Here is a 14,162-nt window from a genome sequence, read left to right as displayed (position 1 = left end):
TAGAGGGGCAAAGAAAAAATATCCTAGAGCTGGTCGTGTAACTAGAACTACAGCACATGGACCGTCAAAGTCGTCTTATACGATAAATCGAATACCCGTCTCCAAACTATGTATTGAAATATACTCTTCTGAACATGCTATATACAGTCTGCTCATAACTCTCCAGCGCTGCTGCGGGACCTCTTGTTATGCTCATTTGATGTGGACCTGGAGCTCCAGATTTCACACAGGCTATGCAGGCACAGTTGGTTGGTGAACTGACCACAAGCATTTGGTTACTTCTTAAGATCCCACTCATGTCAAGGAGAGACCTCTGCTTCCAGCTCTGTACACTGTATAGCACAAGGTCTGAATGGCATGCCCAAACAGATCATCAGCAAGGGGTATTACTATCCTAACAAAAGATCCAATATGATGGGGTAAAACTTGCAGGTCGGTGCTGCTCAGACCCCCACCCCGTTCTGAATGACTTGCTCATTTCAATGGGAACATCGGCGATAGCCATTTCCAATACTCCCATTGAAATGAGTGTAAGGGCCCGTTCACACGGAGATTACGGGCGCGCAATCTGGCACGTATACATAGAGTTTGCGCGCTGAAATCATATTCCATTCATTTCAATGTCGTGTTACGGGCGTATAACGCGCGTAATTTTGCGCCAGCAAAACTACGTGTGCAAAATTACGCCTGTAACCAGACATTGAAATGAATGGAATCTGATTTCAGCGTGCAAACTCTATGTATATGTGCCAGATTGCGCTCCCGTAATCTCCGTGTGAACGGGCCCTAACAGTGCATACATCAGCCAGACCATACAGTGCTTTGCTCAGGAATCTAGAGCAAAAACCACAAAAGCTAAGATACTCCCCGAAGTATGTAATCTGCATATGAATAAACATCTATTTACATGATAATGGGTCTGACACCCAGACCCCACATAGATCAGCTCTTCAGGCTTTTGATCCTCAGCCTCCGGCACCGGAGGATACTGCAGTGGATGGGTTTGCTTGCAGTCCATACCTATTCAAGTAAGCTAACCTTCAGTTCCTGACCAAAAGCTGATCTGTGCAGGGTCCAGGTATCGGACTTCTACACACTATACACTAATGATACAGGGGATAGGTCATGAGTGTGAAAAATCTATTTGAGGACCACAGGCAGGGAGTTGATGTGTTTTTGCTCCTGCTATGGAGCCTACCTTGCTTGAGGCTGGACCAGGTCTATGTAACGTACTACAGAAATTTCTGCCAAAGGTCCACTACACGCACAGCACCCTACAGGCCTCTTGTATTGCAGATCAAAAATTTACAATTTTTTATACCTTTAACCTTATTGGAAAAATAAAAAAAAGTGTCCCCGCTTAGATGATACAAATGACCTATTACATGTATACCTTGTATACTGTATGTATTTGTACAGTCAGAACACGCAACATACATAGCCATGATGTAAGGCTAGCTTGTCTGAAAGTATTTTTCTTACTTTACATATGTTTAGCACATTTTCCATCAAAAAAAATCCAGCACAATAAAGTGGCAGTCCAATTGCCCCAATTAAGCGCAGAGAAAGCAGGAAACAGCTGTCAGATCATTTGGTTATTTGGCAGTTAATATTGTTTTCAATGAACAATTATAGATACAAATGTTTAATTTTCTACAAGACTGCTTTTAGAATTTGCCATTTTTGGATGGTTATGATATTTAAATGAGTCCTGGAAAGGGAGGGCGATGGGAATAAAATGTGAACTCTGTATATCTTCTCCGCATCAACGTCCTATTCAGTGGCAGTCATGTAGTCCAGGTATGTGGAAATTCGCCAAAGCGAGCGTTTCGCTGCGTGACCACCCAGGGTTCACATAACAACATAATTACAATAGAAATGCAGAAGTGACTACTCATGAACTGTCACCACAGTCTTCTGCAGATGAGATATAATGGGAACAACGCAAACACGGCTTTATTTCTGCACAAGTCAGAAGGGAAATTGGACTATATGGAACTCCCACGCAAATTCACAAATGTGCTTTTTAAAAACAATACATAGAACAACACATATAGAGATATCAGTAGAAAGGGCATAGCTACAGGGGGTACAGAGGTGGCAGGTGATACTGGGCCCTGGACCCTGAGGGGGCCCCAAAGGTCCCTCTGCCTCATAGACTATACTACTATTCTGAATGGTCCAAGATAGTTAGGGGCCATTCAGATTCCACATTGGGGCCTAGGAGCTTCGAATTATGCCTCTGATCAGTAATACTAAAGGGATCTTCCAGGATTAAAGTATTGATAACCTAACTGGTTACTTAATCAGCATTAAACCGATGGGGCTTCTGACACCCAGGACCCCTACAGATCAGCGGCCCTCAGGTGAATGCAGTTCCTCTTCACAGGTCAGTGACGTTGCATCCATTTGTCACATGAGCTGCTTGTAGCTTTGTCCCATTCAAACAATACACCTAAACTGCAATACCAATCCCAGCCACTATACAAGGTACAGCACCGAGCATTAGTGAAGAGGTGGCAGCACTTGTCCAGTTGTCGCAGTCTCTGATCTATGGGATCCAAAGTGTCGCACCCCTGCCGATCAAAACTAAGAACTGATCAAGACAATGAGAAGCTGGAGATCAAGGAATTAAAGATGTGCCCTACTCAATTAAAGACATGTCCCCACATTAACAAGTTATTGATAGGGAACTACTGGCAGGTCAGCAGGGGTTCAAGAATCGTGGCGATTTCTACTCCGAAAAAGAATGGAGTGGTGGGTGGTCTGAGCTGTTGGACCCCAACGATCTGAACGTTATTCCCCCCATTAGCTATCCACCCTCTTTCTGGAAACACCCAATCTGAATATAGAATAAAAGTTCCTATGGACATACCCATATTTACAATTGTAGACAGTTAAAAGTTAACATTTTTTAATAAATAAAATTAAAAATTTTGCAGTTTTATGGATTTTTATTTCTAACCATCTTAGGGGTGACAGTCTGTTGTCTTAATAGGTTGCCAAAGGATATGACCATGAAACGTCTGAGACTTTCTATGGTCTCAGACTTGTAAGAAACCCAGCCATGATTTCCTTATTGTGGACAGGTTATCAGGCAGGGACACTACGTGTGTGAGAAGATAACCTGGACATAATATGGAATCATGGCTGGGTTTGTGACAAATCCCAGACCATAGAAAGTATATACACAGTCTATAAATTTAAACATGGTTATGTGCATAGGAAAACCCCTTTTGGAGGATGGAGGCAACGCTCACATGTTCTAAGGGCACCATGAGTTACACCGTGAGGTACTGCTATAGACCATCCATACACTGCTGTCTGAAATCTCTGATGTTTGGCCAGTTGTACTTATGTTTTATGCACTACCTGGTCTTTAAGCCATATGACTGATCTTTGTAGATGTTGGATAGCCGCACAGAATTCACATACAGAGACAAAAAGGGTTAACTAGTAAAGACACCCCACATGAAAAACTTACAGTGAAAGCAGAAAAAACAGAACTCCCGGAGAGTTCGCTACAAAGGCAAGTATCCTCCAGTTCCTGATGTAATAGCCCAGCAAAGCATAAAGTGCTATTCCAATAGCAAAGGTTAGGTTAGTTAATGAACCTAAAAATGAGAGGCAACAAAAACAAAAAATTATCTACTGGTGCATGTAAATATGCAGAGCAATAAATCCATTAGAATAATAGGACAGGCACAAATCAATGCTAAATGAGCATGCGAAGAGTCACCTTTACTAAAAGTATTATGTAGTAATCTGGTTTACAGCCAGGGGGATCCAATAACAGCCAGCAGAATCGTGCATGCAGCTCTGGAGTCTATGATAGCTTTATGAAGTATAGGGCTGTGCAATTTTTGCCTAAATATAAAATTTCAATTTTTTTTCAAGTTTGAAGGGGTTGCCTAGGAACTAGAGAGCCGGGAAAGGAGAAAAATGAAAAACAAAACAAAAAAAAAAAAAATTTACTCACCTGTCCCTGGGGCTCTGGTGTCTAGTTCAGTAGCAATCAGGGGATTGTCCGGCAGAAGTCTTCACGGTATGTGACCACGGAGTCGAATCTGTGGGACATGCCCAGTGATGTATGTGAGTGATGTCCCTGTGACCACTGATTGGCCTAAGGGGTCACATGCGGTGAGGAATCCCACCAGGCCAAGCCACTGGCCACTGCTGTACCAGACAGTGGCGGAGACATTGGAGCACCAAGGCACAGGAGAGTGGGGGATTTTTTTGTTTTGTTTTTTTGGAGGGGGGGGGGGGTCACCTTCCCCGGCCTCCTATCACAGATCTGTAATTCCTGGACAACCCCTTTAAGAACAATTCTTAATTTCAATCTTGATTTCTAGGTTTTAAACTAAAAAACTTCAGCCAGCTGGCATGAGGGGAGTGAGTTGATATTCTTAAAGGGGTTGGCCACTTTCAGACCAATAATGAGAAACAAATGTTATGGGTTGTATAATAACAAGTTCTACAATTTTCCAATATACTTTATGAATCAATTCCTCACGGTTTTCTAGATCTCTGCTTGTTGTCATTCATTCTGTTACTTCTAGTGGATAAAAGTCTGACCATAGTCATGTGATTTACAGTCCATGGTCATGTGATTTACGGTCCATGGTCATACTATATACAGAAAGTATATTGGAAAATTGTACAACTTTTTATTATGACGAACATAAAAATTAATGAAAATGCAAATACATTGACAGATTACACAAAGTGTTAACAGTAAGCTTATAACCTCTATAATAAATGTGCCAGTATACCTGTCAATGCCCAATAGGATTTTCCAACATATTCTTGTGTTAATACAAAAGACACCAGTGACATACCGCCATTCATTATACCGACAAATAATCGTGAAAAAGCAAAAACCTCATAGCTTGGAGCTAGGGCTGTTATGTACCCAAAAACAACATCAAAAAACAGTCCTAGGAAAAAAAACAAACAAAACATTAGAAATGTTAATAACAGTCCACAAACTTCCAAACCATTATAACTACACAAGAAGATTTGCCGCATAACATGTAAAAAATGGAAAATTGTAGAATGAAATTGGATTGGATGTTAGTACAGCATATGGGAATATCAGCGAGCAGTGTTAAGCATTATTAGCATAAACCCATAAAGTAAAATTCAGCGGCTCGTGGAAAAAGGTGCCGGGTTTAACCACCTTTCACCACCTCCACCAATTCAGGTTCTTAGCATCTGTTAATAGTTGCCACTCTACTGAATTGGGAGTTGGAATTTTCTCTCCAGCCACCACCATTCCCGAACAAGTGCAGGTAGTTTTGGTGCCTGATGTGCGATTTAGGCTCTGTAAAGTCAGATGGGCGGTGTCAGGCAGGGGGTGTGATTCAGAGATCCAATCAGAGGCAGCCAGTGTCAGAGCTCAGAGTCACACTCCATGTCTGTTCCTGCCTGACACCGCCCTCCTGACAGTACAGGGAACCTAAATAGCTTATCAGACTATACAGCTAGAGAAAAGAAAATTCCAGCTCTGTCAGAATCGGTGGAGCATTGCCCATTAACAGATTTCCTTTAATCTCCTCTGACATCAGCAGTATTATATGCCAATAGAGTACTAACAGTGTACTGAATTCAACGCACGGTCGGCTTTCCATGTACACACCCACATGCCGGAGATATCGGGGGTGTCAGTTTCGGCACGCATATCCCTGCACTGTCAAAAGGGCGGACCTTATAGCCTTAGCGTCATCCCTGGTCGGTGAGGAACACCCTCCCCCCTTCCCGACAATACTCTTCCATAGTGATGACTCTCAGTTGTAATGCGGGCCCTTCTGACAGTAGAGGGATATCAGTACCAAATCTATCGGCACTGTTATATCTGACACAGGGGTGCATACCGCCAAAGCTAGCGGTGCACTGAATTCAAAGCATTGTCAACCTTCTAGAGGTATAGAATGAAAGTTGAAATGAAAGTTGGTAGACGTGGTGAAGGGTCCACTAATACTAACATAGTAATACTATACACAGCGGCTACATTAAAAACCTTATTAAAATCTGGATATCAGAGGTAATGACTGTGACACACAATATCATCAAACAACACTGTCTTGAAAAGCTAGCTTTCTCATGACTCACATAACTGGATCAGCAAAGAAGTTAGACAGCGCTACAAGGAATTCAACAAGAGCTTGCTTTTATTGTATAAATACCAGTATAATACTATTATCATAAGGGTAGCAATACAGCCTCTTAATTGTATTATTGAGAAGAAAAATAAAACAAAATCTACATCATATACATTTCCACCTACCGGTTAAATATACTGGTCTCCTTCCTAGTTTATCCGACAAAGGTCCAAACAAAATGTTCCCAATGAGGAGGCCGGCAAATAATAGTGAGGAGGCCAGACTGACCTTGTATGCTTCATGCTGTATTAAGTGCCACTATAAAAAGGAAATATAAACAATTTGGATAAATCCCAAGCATGAATTTAATGTACTCTGTGCTAATAAAGGACCATGTGCCTTATACTATCGGACCATCAATCTACATTGGTACTGCTCGCCATCTCTGCTACCCAAAAAACATCTGACTAAGGAGGGCACTGACTGCTCTTTATAGAACGTGAAACCGGAAAACTGTAGTGCCAATGTAACGGCATACAGTTAGCGGTTAATATGCTATCTATCTATCTATCTATCTATCTATCTATCCATCCATCTCCTATCTATCTATCTATCTATCTATCTATCTAATATCTATCTCCTATCTATCTATCATCTAAAATTAGAAGGGAGGTAATGGCACGGTTTTGTTTCACCATGAATGTGAGAATCCAGTGAAAATCTTAACTATAATCTTATCTAAAGCATCTAAAACATTTCTAAAATACAGGAGACTTGTGAATTATAACAAAATTCATTAAAATGCAAGATATGTCATAATATATATACTGTGATACTTGCCTCGGATACAATAGAAGTGAAATTGTCGGTAAAGCGAACGTGCTTTACAATGTCTCTGTCTGCAGATGGATCTACTATATCAATATGATATTCCGGTATGGCTCCCACAATGACAATCAGCATGGACTGGCACGCCACGTAAACCTAAGAGTAACAACAAGAGTGAGCGCAATACTACAAGAACATCATACTGTACACTGCCAAAACTTATTATAAACATACAGGCAAAGTAAATGTTTTGGGGGTTTTCTGGCCTCTAATGGAATTTTCATACCTTTGTGGTCTGTCAGGGTACAACAACCAGACCCCACACTGATCAGCTGTTTCAGCAGTATGAAGATGCTAGTGGACGTGTGCAGCACCGCTCCTATTCAAGTAATAGGAGTGGTACTGTAGTGTAGCAAAACCACCGCTATACTGTGGACCAGGCTGCGGCGTCACTCTTATTACTTGAATAGTAATAATATTTCTGCACGCACAACCCATCATCAACGAGAAGCTTTCGGAAACCTGGAGACTACTAAAACAGCTGATCTGTGTGGGGTCTGAGTGACAGATTACATACCAATGACCTATCTTATAGATAGATGGACAACCACTTTAAGGCAGCCGTCCCGATCAACTGTTTGACTGCAAAGTTCCATACACAACCGTGGAAAAGATTATTAAAGGGATATTATTTTTTCAGCCTTTTTGGGAGCTTTCACATGGAGTATACGTTCCGCTCATTCTGACCGTAAAACTAGGTTCAGAATGAGCGCGTAAAAACCAGCTCTCATTGACTTGTATGGGTGCCGGCATACACACGTATCACATTGAAAGCAATAGGAAAAAAAAGCCTCCCATTGATTTTCATGGGTAGCACTCGTATCCCGGCACCCATTCAAGTCAATGGAACTGGTTTTTACGCGCTCATTCTGAACGAGTTTTACGGTCAGAATGAGCGGAGTGTATACTCCGTGTGAAGGCTCCCTTTCATGGCTGAGATGAGAATACGTATGTATCTGGCAATCTTCAACAGTTGGGAGTTGCAAAAGCAACCAAATCCACACCAAAATTCACATATGCATGTACCATTACAGTGTGGGTTTTCTGCATGTACCCTTGAGATCAGGTTTGTATGAACATTCAGTGTGCTCATTGTGATTTGAGGATTTCTGCTGAGGAGTTACAAACGGGCCAAAACCCATATATGACCATCGACCACCCATTGCAGTTTCAATACGAAGTCTGATTCAAGAACACATTCCACTATGTCATATTTCAACTTACATGGTGCGCTACTGTATGGGTTTCCCACGTAAATCAGTTAGGACTTGGTATGTGGATGGATTTCATGGTGGAATTTCACTACGAAATCCACCCACAAACCACGTGTCAACATGTGCTCAGACTGCGGTGTGTAAGCCATATATGAGATTGTGGGGCGAATGACTTAGAAGAGGACTTTTCTTGGATTTGGGTACATGCGGTGTTATATACCGCTGGAAAGCCAACAATGCACTGAATTCAGCACACTGTCGGCATTCCCGATCTGTGCCCTGGGTGAAGAGCTATCGGTACCGATACCGTAGTTCTTCACAGTCAGAAGGGAGTTTCTGACACTCTGTCAGGAACGTCCTTCTGCACAGCAGTGCCTATTGCGCTGTACAGTGTGAACGACGAGTATTATCAGGAGGGCAGGGAGCGTTCCTCCCCGCTCGATACCGTAGCTCTGACTGTGAAGAGCTACGGTACCGGTACCGATAGCTCTTCACCCAGGGCACAGATTGGGAAAGCCGACAGTGCGCCGAATTCAGAGCACTGTTGGCTTTCCAGCGGTATATAACACCGCATGTGCCCAAATCCATGAAAGGTCCTCTTTAAGAGCGCCGATGCTCTGAGAACGCCAGCACAGAATACAGAGGAGAAAAAAACTTTCCAGAATAGTCTTATATTTGCTTGAAACGTCACATGTTTTATCAGGATTGAAATGAACTAATTAAGCATATAAAATCCTGTAAAATTTAGCAGCAATTAAAACTTTGGTGAATGTGACTGGTGACCTGGAACACAGCGAAAGTTAAAACCAGCGCGTTAACTTCAGATATACTCCCTGGATTTTACATGCATTTAAAGAATATCATCAGCAGGGGGGTATACACAATTATAGGAACCCATACCAGAGCTCCGGCAGATGTTCCACTTTTTTATTTTAATTTATGTCACTTTGTAACAGATCTTAGGGCTCCAGATTTCACATATAGGAGGTAATTATTAATCCTGGTGTAACATACGAGCAGCCTGCCGGTATGACTCTGATCATGCAGCCATCTCTGCCCTATCCAGTACTATTGATGTGAACAGGAACAGAGATGGAGAGTCACAGCACAGCCACTATGATCAGCATACAGGGCCTTCTATATGTAGCTTATGGCACCCAGGACAGGTGATCTGTGCAGAGTCTGGGTATCGGATCCCTACCAATCAGATACTGACGGATTATCCTGACGATATCTTATCACTATGAATATTGCCAGGTCAACCTGGCTCTCCATGAAGTCTTATATGATTTACTTCCTCCAGGGGTTCAGAGATGGTTTCAACTAGAGATAGCAAACCGATTCGTCACAAACCGGGTTTGACCCAAATGGTTTGGTTTTTAACTAAATCGGATAAATGGCGAATCAAATTGGATGAACTAAAATGGCCACTACCACATGTTGCACAGTATAAATACAGAAGAAACATGTGTCTGAAAATGTAAAGGCAGTGGTGGAATAGCCTTTTTAAAGGCTATTCAGACATGTAGGTCAAATTGAGTTTTCTCAATGATAGACTCCCTTTAAGGAAAAAGACTACTTCCTGGACAACATGTTTAAGATATTTTTCTATAATAAGATAAATCATCAAGTTTTTAGTATTTGCTTGTACCAATGTGACTTACTATACAACGCCCACTTAATCGCTTATTTATTTATGTTGCTTACTTGTATAGCGACAACATATTCTGCAGGCCTTTTACAGACATTGTCAGTCACTGTCCCATATTTGGCTAACAACCTACATTCCATATCAGTATGTCTTTGGAGTGTGGGAGGAAACTGGAGTACCCGGAAGAAACCCACGCAAACACAGGGAGAACGTACAAACTCCTTGCAGATGCCGATTCGACTCCAGCACTGCAAGGTTGCAGTCCTAACCACTGAGCCACCGCGCTGCCCACTTATCAATCACTTATTCACATAATGTAATGAATCCTGATTTTATGTGAATCACGAAAAATAATAATAAAATAACTAAATTGTAAAATTATAGTTTAGCGACATACCCTGCTTTGTATGACATAAGATAGTGTACGCTTAAGAAGAAGCACGTCAAGAAGCGCGCCAAGTCCAGCTAGGAGTCACAATTATTCTGCTAACAATTAGAGCGGCTTGTTGTAAAGATTAGCTCACAGCTGGAAGCCGCGCGTCTCATTAGCCGGCCTACGACATGTGGTTAGCCGGCACTCACAAGTCAACGTGGCGCACAATGTAACAGTCAAGGCAAGAGGCAAACTATTTATAATAAGAAGCTCACATTAAATAAACCCTGACCCTGACTATACGAACAAGACTATACAATAAGCCAAACTACACAACTTAAGCCCAGTTCACATCTGCGTTCGAGTTTCCGTTTGGGGAACGGAAACCTATCCACATAAAAAAGCGGTTACCTAAGGAAACCCACGGACCCCATAGGCTATAATGGGGTCTGTTTGGTTTCCGCATGAAAAATGTGGAGAGAAAAGTGCTGCTGGCAATGGAATGGCCTCAACACAGATGTGAACCAGGCCTAAGTAGTGTCAAGATCTAAAAATGTTCCCAGTTCTATAAACTGACTTCCCTCAATTTGCTTCATGCTTTGAGGTCACCACTTTAACATGTCTACTGTATGAAATAATCACGTCGCCCAAGAAGCAATAATGGAGCATTTCTTCTTATAATTCTAGGTCATGCCATTACTCATTTATCCCTCCCATAAATGTATAAGTAGCTAGTCAACTGGGTGTGTCCATGCACAGTCTTACTGATTTTATAGCATCAGACTATACAGGGACACACTTCCAACCAGGCCGAACCCACCTACTCAAACTACTCTATTTTTCCACACCCACAAGAGTAAAAAAGGTTACACGTCATCTGATTAGATCCCAGTTTATCCTGCAGGGGGACAATAAGCCCAAACTGTTCTCAAAGACATTAGCTGAATATCTTCAGTGTAGGAGAGTCCTGAAAGTGATGACATAACACCTACAGAGCCCTGATCTCACCATCATCCAGTGTGTCTGGGATTACATGAAGAAACAGAAGGATTGGAACAAGTCTACATCCACAGAAGATCTGTGCTTAGATCTCCAAGATGAACAACCTCTCTGCCGAGTTCCTTCAAACACTGTGTGCAAGTGTACCTAGAAGAACTGATGGAAGGCAAAGGGCAGTCACGCAAAAAAATGATGGGATTTACATTTTTTGTGGTTCATTCACTTAATTTTGTTAACTAAGAAAAATAAACTATTAACACTTCTATTTTTGGACGTGTTCCTTAGGGTAAGTTCACACGTAATTTTTTGGTCAGGGTTTTGAGGCCGTAATTGCTTCAAAACCCTGACCAAAAAGATGGCTCCCATTGAAATCAGACGCAAGATGCCTCGCGATTCAGCCTGAAGAAACTCCCTTCTCCAGACTAGGCCCATTCATTGGGCCTAATCCAGAGTGGAGCGCGCGGCTGGATGCCAGGGCAGTGCACCGGCTTTCAAACTACATGTGAACTTACCCTTACTCTACAGCCAGGGGTCAGAAAGCCGCCCCCCCCCAGGAGGGGCGGAGCTGCGGGGGGGGTCGCAAGAAAGGGGGAAGGGGCAGAGCGGAAAGGGGTGGGGTCGAGCGGAAAGGGGGCATGGCCGAGCGGAGCAAGAGGCGTTCGCAGGCAGGGAGAGGACCTTCTCCCTGCCTGAGTGTGAGGGGCGGCCGCTGGAGCAGCACTGCGTCCAGCAGGGCCGCCCCAATACACCGCTCGCTTCCTGTGTCGGGCTGCAGACACGGTGATGCTACGCCAGTCCAGGACAGCTTGTCCTGGACTGGCTTAGGTCAGCAAAAATGCTGCCCTCCCGAGGCCCTGGCATAGCGCTGTCTACAGCTGCCTAAAAGGTGCACAGTGATAGATAGATAGATAGATAGATAGATAGATAGATAGATAGATATTTGTGTGTATATGTGTACATGTCCTCCTCAAGGGCAATTGCATTTCTTATTTGTTCAGAGGAAAAGAATAAGAAACCAGGTTAATAATCAGATACCCGCCAGCTCCGGCAAAGACTGGATTAAGCACACTTTACATTATAAACCTGGCATTCTCTGTATTCCGCATCCTTTCATACAACAAATCAGTTGCGTATAAAATATGGCCCCTGGGAATGCAGCGAGCAACTGTTTGATAAAAGTAATTAGCATTTTAGGATTAGAGCTCCTGTAATGGTAGGTATTTCTACCGTAGCAGATGCCTTTCCAAAAAGCTTAGAATATCCCATTTAGTTCAGCCAGTCTAATTTTCATCCCACTTCTTTGCAGAAAGTAAATTAATTCCTCCGATCATCGTCTCATAAAAGTTGATTGGCATTCATATTATGGCGCAGAACATGTTCTGGAGGAATATTCCGTAATAAGTGTTCATCTCTTAAACATGTCAGCTCTAGCAGCCTTGTCGGTTCCAGAAACTCATGTCACGTTGCCATTATCCCATCAGACCATATGCCGTCTTTTCATATAGCATACTAATAATCACACTTATGAGTTCACGCACCCAGCGGTAGGATAACCGAGACGTCCCTGGACTAGACAGAAGACGGGGAAGTACTGTGCTTTACTGCTCAGAGTCTGCAAAATAGTTTCCGGAGAATTACAGGGGACTTAGTAGAAAAAGATTTATTCTTACAGAGATTTTACTGCACTATTAGAAGTATATGATAGCTAAAGCGTAGAAATGCACGGTCTTCTCCCACACTGGAGAATTCGGAGTTAATAATAGAAGTCGTCTATACAGGATCTTCACCTCTCAGTTATATAGACTATGCCTTACTCTTGAGGACTGCTCTGTTCATAGATTACATAAATGACTCATTGATTTGAATGGACATTGTGCAATGCTTCAGTTCCCCTGCGGAGGTGCTGCAGGGAGATTGAACACTTACTGTTAGGCTTCTACTCAGATCACAGCTGCTGGGGACCCGGAGCAAGGGAACACTGAGTGACCAGCTTATTTTTGAAGGTCCATTCTAACAAGTAAGGATTGCCCAAAATAGAGGGCCCCTTTCAGAATTTGTGGTGGGAGTTAACATAGAAGTAATGGTTCTTTTTTATTTTCTAATATATCTGCCTCCCCTCCCCCCATTTTCATTTGATCATGGGTGAAACCACAGACAAATTAATTCAGGCATTCACTGAATCTCCATGATGTTGTTGGGACCAACCTAAGTTAAAGGGAAAGTCCGGGAAATCTTTTGAACACATACTTACTTCAGGCGGTTTTAGGCGCTATACCTAGGGGGGTCATACTTTCAGAACCCGACTTCCCGAGTCGTTCTTCCTCTTCCCTCCTTTCTCCCATGTTCATAGGTAGTTACCTGTACTTTAGTGGCTGACTTAACTATAGTCTACTAGTGATGGTTCTGGTTCACATGACCCTGGTCAGAACCAGCCTGGAACCTTTAGGCATGGCGCATAAGAATCCCCTGGAGGAAAGACTCCCCGGAAAACCTTCCTAATAAAGTGCTCGTATCACGTACTAAAAGGTGTATGGATTTGTGGGACAGAAATGTAATATTAACCCTTTAAAAGGTTATTGGTGATGCCCCATCTGGAATATCAAGTTCAGCTCTGGGCACCAGTTCATAGAAAGGATGTCCTACAGATCAAAAAGGTTCAACAGAGGGCCACAAAATTGAGAAGGGGCATGGAGGACCTCATTTATCAGGAGACATTCAATTAATTAAATACGTTTAGTCTGGAGAGGAAAATGTTTAAACGAGGACATGATAATCCTATATAAAGTGGTTCCGTGTAAAATTCCCACAAAACAAAAAGGGGTACTCCCGCCATCTGGAGGAAAAAAAAAAAAAAAAAAAGGATTCTTCACTGTAAGGACTGTGAATCTGTGGAATAGCCTACCCCAGGAGCTGGTCACAGCAGCAACAGCTTCAAA

The 14,162-nt window shown here is 42.6% G+C and overlaps 1 protein-coding gene across 2 annotated transcripts in view; it reads right to left on the bottom strand.

Moving 5' to 3' along the window:
- The window catches only part of LOC142183053 (solute carrier family 22 member 15-like), a 178,514-nt gene that overhangs the window by 150,716 nt on the left and 13,636 nt on the right, over nt 1-14,162 (bottom strand). For both annotated transcript variants that reach the window (XM_075257955.1, XM_075257956.1), the window contains exons 2-5: nt 6,942-7,085; nt 6,287-6,419; nt 4,773-4,937; nt 3,485-3,614 (exon numbers count right to left, since the gene is read on the bottom strand). In XM_075257955.1, the coding sequence (XP_075114056.1) occupies nt 3,485-3,614; nt 4,773-4,937; nt 6,287-6,419; nt 6,942-7,085 (572 nt within the window). The remainder of the gene's footprint in view (nt 1-3,484; nt 3,615-4,772; nt 4,938-6,286; nt 6,420-6,941; nt 7,086-14,162) is intronic.

This window comes from Leptodactylus fuscus, chromosome 10, assembly GCF_031893055.1.
Source record: "Leptodactylus fuscus isolate aLepFus1 chromosome 10, aLepFus1.hap2, whole genome shotgun sequence".
Taxonomy (NCBI): domain Eukaryota; kingdom Metazoa; phylum Chordata; class Amphibia; order Anura; family Leptodactylidae; genus Leptodactylus; species Leptodactylus fuscus.
The sequence above is the reverse complement of the archived record's forward strand: the minus strand, read 5'-3'. Positions and strand labels throughout refer to the sequence as shown.